Raw genomic sequence first — 6809 nt, forward strand, 5'->3', positions numbered from 1 at the left:
ATAGGCAAAGCGTAGATACTTCATTACAGCCCCCTCCTGCGGCGGACCCGAACATTGAATCCACCGGCCATATAGGCCGTTAATAGAGGAACAAAAATTGGCCGGTCTGAATTTTCCGGCAAGAACTCAAACCGCCTCAGAATCGAAGCCACTACATATTTCATTTGAATCAAGGCCATTTCTTTCCCAAGACATACTCTTGGACCGGCTTGAAACACCGGAAACTTGAAGGGGCTAACGGTTTTCAGGATCCCCGGTCCATCGAACCATCGGTCCGGTCGGAACTCGAACTGGTCCTTCCCCCACAACTCTTCCATTCTCCCCATTCCATACTGAAAATAGGTCACCCTATTGCCTTTATACACAGGTGTTCCATCAGGTAAAATGTCATCTTTTGCAGCATGCTTAGAGTCCCACACCACCGGGGGATATAGCCTCATGGCTTCACATAAACAAGCTTTAATGTATTTCATCTCTCTTAAATCATCAAAATTCAGTGATTTTTCGCCATTATTGATCGAGAAAGTTTCATGAACCACGAGTTTTTCGATATCAGGATGCCGGGATAGTAGCCAGAACAACCACGTCAAGGCGGCGGAGGTGGTATCTCTTCCAGCCATCAGAAAACTTATCACCATGTCTCGAACCATTTCGTCATCAAGTCCAGCACCTAAAAACCTCGATAGAAGATCATTTCCTCCATCCTTCTCGAGTTTCCTTTTCTTGGATTTGATTATTTCATCCACAGAGCTATGAATAAAATTGACAGAATCTTTAAGCCTTTTCTCAGAACCTATATTCAGTGCTCTCTTGCATTTCCACACAGCAACAATGGGCGCAACACCGCGCATTGCAGAGAATTTGGAAGCATCGTCGAACGCCTCTACGAGCGGCGGCACAGGGCGAGAAAGATCCAAACAAGAAGGGTTGGTGCCTAATGAAACCTCACAAATAATATCAAATGCAAACCTCCTCAAAACCTCTTGCATGTCCAAAATTATATTGTTTTCTGCAGCGTTTTCGAGCACCGGAAGAAGCCTATTTTGGACCTCGTCTTCAAGAATTTTCACAACAAATTCTCTCAAAGACTTTGCAGTGAATTCATGGCTTGCTAATTTGCGCTGTAGGCTCCACTTTTCACCGTCAACATTAAATATTCCAACACCAAGAAAATCTCCAAGTAAATCAGTAAAAGGCTTCCCTTTCGGAAAATTCTCGAAATTTGTTTTCAAAATGTACTCAACATTGTTTGGATTTGCAGTAACAACGGTTCTTGGTGCACCAAATCTTTGCACTACAATAGTCTGTGTCTTAGATTCAGACAAGAGTTGTGTGTACCAGTCTAAAAGACGATGTCGATTCTTGTAGAAGGATATGAGACAGCCAACATTAGAAGTAAATTTTTTGAACTTAAGATATGAAGAAAACAGAATAAACCCTAAAGTGACACAAAGAAGAAGAGTGAAAATCATAATGAAAAGTCTTCTTTCGCAGTGATAAATGAAGGAAGTAAATTGAGTTCTAATGTTTAAGAGGAAAGGGTTATATACACAGAAAGAGAGAGAGAGAGAGAGAGAGAGGTGATTGCATTATGAATGTTTTTTTCATTTTTCATTTTTTTCTTTATGTCACATGTTTATTGAGCTCACATGTTTATTGAGCTCAAAAACAAATGCGGTTGGCACACTGCTCATGCAGATTTCATTGCGGGCGGACGCCGGAAAGTGGGATATACAGAAAAGAGAGCCGATATTTGTGGGGTTGTTGACAGGATTTAAATAAATATAAAAATTGTTATATTTATCATTTTATGGTTTATTTGAGATTATATCGATTTAAGTTATAAATATATAGAAATGGGTAGTGAATAAGTGTTTAGTAATTGTGATTCTACGAAATTTGTGGATGAAGAACATAACCAAAAGTGTTTATAATTTAAATACTTCCAGAAAAAAGAATTAGAGCAATTTCAAGACATTCTCTGTTTGTAGGAGCAACTTTATGTTCTGAGAGTAATTTTATTCTACTCTCCAACAATGTTCTTTATTTTATCTATTCACTTTATTTTTGAAGATATATTTATTGGCTTCTTCTTATCTTTTATTTAACATATTTTTTTATATGTCAATGTTCAATCAATTCAATATAATTTGAATAAATTTTTTAAAAAAAAAGTACTAAAATATATATCTTATGAAAGGCAATTATTACAAAGTAAAAATACAGATTGAATTTGACTTTACAAATTACTCTATATTTTAAAAAGTTAGAGTAGAGAGAGTTTATTTGAGTTTATTTTAAGCATTAACTCTCTAAATCCTACATATTAGATTAGTTAACTACATGTCAATTATATTAATTGCATGATTGGTCAAAGTTAATATATATATATATATATATGAGACAACGTTGAACGTGCGTTTCACGTTATTATGAAATAATTTATAAGTGTTGTAAAAGTAATATTTGAATATGTGTGAATGTTAATTAATTTAGAATTAATATCAAGAAATATATACGTGACAATGAATGTTAAATCATTTATTTAATTTCTAAATAAGTAAAACTAAACGTTTATTAGCATATATTGACGTGAATAATGAAAATGCATTCTTGAATGTAAAATCCTAATTAACTTATAATTAATGACATTGAAATGCACAATTGAAAATGAATATTAATTAAATGAATGTGAATGTTAATTAATTAAGATTTAATAATTGTTAATTCATACATTAATGAAAGTACACAGGTGAAATGAATTTGTCAAATGTACATGTGCATTGATGGTAACAAAAATAATTAATTAAATAAATTAAATACTTATTAAAAAACGAGAAGTAAGGTATATCCAAAAAATAATTCTCACTTGATGTGATACTTAATATACAAGTTAAAGTTGAACTTGTATTGCTGATTGCACATTATTTTAAAATACTTTATATTTGATGTAAAAGTAATATTTTGTACTAATTTGTTGGAGGATTTGATGAGTCTCGAACGAATTAAATTAAATAAAATTTAGCATAAAAATTTAACAGAAAAAAATTATACTCTCAAAATTCAATTTCTATTATTCAAATTTTCTCTAACGATGAAATACTGTAAATGAGCAATATTTTCATATTACATTTGATACATAAAAATTAATTGTTAATATTCCCTCCGTCCCAATTATATAGACTGAGTTTTCCTTCCCTCTTATTCCAAATATATAGGCATATTTCCTAATATAGAATATTTTGTTTTGTTCTTTTACCAATATACCCTTATTCAATTTTTCTCACTTAGTATGCCAACTTCTTGAAATCATCCAAATACACACATTCTCACTTCTTGGAAACATGGTACAACTCTCATTTCTTCTTATTCAAATTAAATCATTCAAATTCTTTACTAATTCCAACAATAATTTACTACTACTCATACTGAAAATTAAATAAGGATAAACTTGGAATGATCTTGCCAAAAATTAATTTTTCAATAAAATTAAAGAATATTTCTTAATTCATGTGAAAAACAGAACAACATATATAATTGGGTTGGAGGGAGTACATAAATTTAAACATCCATTAAAATTTATAGATACATGAATATGAATAAATTAATCTATAATAACTCTAGATTCGTGTAACTCTAGATTCATCAAGTGAAAATTCATTGAATTTAGGTTAATGTGAATGTAATTAATTGAAAAATAATAACACAAATTTCATAAATGACAATAATTAACATATAATTAATGACATTGAAATGCACAATTGAAGATGAATATCAATTAATGAATGTGAATGTTAATTAATTGAGAATTAATAATTGATAATTCATATATTAATAAAGTACATATGCATTGATGGTAACAAAAATGATTAAATAAATAAATTAAAACTTATTGAAAAACGAGAAGTAAGGTATATCCAAAAAAAGATTCTCACTGATGTAATACTTAATACACTAGTCAAAATTGAACATGTACTGCACGTTATTCTAAAATACTTTATAATTGATGTAAAAGTAATATTTGGTAACAGTTTGTTAGAGGTCATGAGTCTCAGACGAATTAAATAAAATAAAATTTAACATGGAAATTTAACAGAAAATAATTATATTCTCAAAACTCAATTTATATTATTCAAATTTTCTATAATGATGAAATACTGTAAATAAGCAATCTTTTTATATTACATTTGATACATAAAAATTAATTGTTAATATATAAATTTAAACACCCATTAAATTTTTAGATACACGATCTATAATAACTCTAGATTCGTGTAATTCAAGATTCATCAAGTGAAAATTCATTGAATCTAGGTTAATGTGAATGTAATTAATTGAAAATTAATAACATAAATTTCATAAATGACAATAATTAACTTATAATTAATGACATTGAAATGCAAAATTGAAAATGAATATTACTTAAATGAATGTTAATGTTAATTAATTGACAATTAATAATTGGTAATTCATACATACATTGATGAAAGTACATAGGTAACATGAATCTGTCAAATGTATATGTGCATTGATGGTAACAAAAATAATTAATTAAATTAATTAAATACTTATTAAAAAACAAGAAGTAAGGTATATCCAAATAATGATTCTCATTTGATGTGATATTTAATATATTAGTCAAAATTGAACGTGCATTGCATGTTATTCTAAAATATTTTATAATTGATATAAAAGTAATATCTGGTACCAATTTGTTGGAGGATTTGATGAATTTCGGATGAATTAAATAAAATAAAATTTAGCATAGAAATTTAAGAGGAAAAAATTATACTCTCAAAACTCAATTTCTATGATTCAAATTTTCTGTAATGATGAAATACTATAAATAAAGCAATCTTTTTATATTACATTTGATACATAAAAATTAATTATTAATACATAAATTTAAATGGCCATTAAAATTTCTAGATACATGAATATGAATTAATTCATCTATAGTAACTCTAGATTCGTATAATTCATAATTCATCAAGTGAAAATTCATTGAATCTAGTTTAATGTGAATGTAATTAATTGAGAATTAATAACACAAATTTCATAAAATGACAATAATTAACTTATAATTAATGACATTGAAATGCACAATTGAAGATGAATATTAATTAAATGAATGTTAATGTTAATTAATTGATAATTCATACATTAATGAAAGTACACAGGTGAAATGAATTTGTCAAATGTACATTTGCATTGATGGTAACAAAAATAATTAATTGGATAAATTAAATACTTATTGAAAAACGAGAAAGTATATTCGAAAAATAATTCTCACTTGATGTGATACTTAATATATCATAGGTATGAAATGATTGACATAATATTAATTTTTAAAGTACAATATTTCAAGTCTTTTTAAATTCTGAATGAATATATTTTTATGATAACTTTGCTTCAACTGTTAGATTGGAATCCAATACCTATGTCTCCATGAATTGCCTTATATGGAACAACTGTCTAGAGCATGGGAACCAAAGGGAAGTTAGAGCGCATAAAAGCATTATCAGAAGTAAAATATCCCCCAAGGGAATTACATATTAGTAATTCTGATTGTGCAGATTCCTCCCCACAAAATAAATCCAGAAAACTCACATGGCGTGGGTCCCATGTGAGTTTTATATTGAAAAAATATAACCATCCACCCCATGAATAATGTGTGATCTGTAAGAGATTTGTGCAGTTCCTTTCTATAAGTGAAGTGCAGTTCATTACATATAGCCTCATTTTATTGCATGATTGGCGAAGCTTAAACTTTTTAAGAAGGGCTTATAATACATGGATTCTACGGAATGTATAAATAATAAGTGAGTAGTAATTAAGTTATGAATTCTATAAAATGTGTGATTAAAAAATAAGTTTAACCTACTCAAAAAATTTTCGATGTGGTAATTAAAATTGAAACCTTATCTATTCTATTGTTCATTTGTGTGAAATACTAAATGTTAAATGTGTGCTAGAGAAGACGGAATATAAAACACAAGATGTCATGTCAAAATCGGAATAATAGGTTTCTGGACATGTTATATCATCTCGATGGACTTTTGTGGTAGGACAATGGATATTTTAGTATTACTTGTAACGGATTTGCTATATGTACATCAAGATTGACATCCCGATGTACAAACTCCCTCACGATAGGAGGGTCACGAGTGTGAGCATCTTTTTGTTAAATGTTCTCTTTGTGTAATTAGGTTTCACTTATGACAATATTTGATGAGCTTTAACAATAAGATGCTCATATTGAAAACTAATTCCTTCAAGAATATCCATTCGTTGATGATATCCATAATCGTACACGTCGAAGTTCAAATTTAAAACTAACAAAAATAATATTTATATAAGTGCCTTCTTTGAGAAAAAGATTTGACACTTTTTTTTCATAATATATATATATATATATATATATATAAACACACATGTGGTCAATAAAGTATTAATTGGATAGTGAAAGGACCCTTGACCTAATCAACAAATGGTTTGTAAAATCTGTGGGCCGTATAACTATTTTATTTAATCACGTGTGTGTTTTCCAAAAGTACTAATGTCAAACAATTTATTTCCTGCTATCCCCATTATTCTATCAAAACAAACATGTCGGCACCGTACTAAGAAAAAAGTTCTCCCTCTCCCTCTCCCTCTCGATTTATGTGGCTTTCTGATTTTGAGCCTTCCAAACAAACATCATTAATCTCTGCAATTCGTCATGAATTTAATATTATATTTGTTGACCTTCAAAGGATCCAATTATCAACGTGAATTATTTTCCTATTTGGACATCAACATTAAACTAC

General features: G+C 29.0%; 1 protein-coding gene across 1 annotated transcript; it reads right to left on the minus strand.

Moving 5' to 3' along the window:
• Window positions 1-6: 6 nt before the first annotated feature.
• Window positions 7-1496, minus strand: LOC111390746 (cytochrome P450 94B3-like). Its single transcript, XM_023015845.1, has one exon. It carries the CDS (start codon window positions 1470-1472, stop codon window positions 24-26), a length of 1449 nt encoding a protein of 482 aa, XP_022871613.1. The 5' UTR covers window positions 1473-1496; the 3' UTR covers window positions 7-23.
• Window positions 1497-6809: the final 5313 nt, after the last annotated feature.

The sequence above is a fragment of the Olea europaea genome, unplaced genomic scaffold, assembly GCF_002742605.1.
Source record: "Olea europaea var. sylvestris unplaced genomic scaffold, O_europaea_v1 scaffold709, whole genome shotgun sequence".
Lineage (NCBI taxonomy): Eukaryota > Viridiplantae > Streptophyta > Magnoliopsida > Lamiales > Oleaceae > Olea > Olea europaea.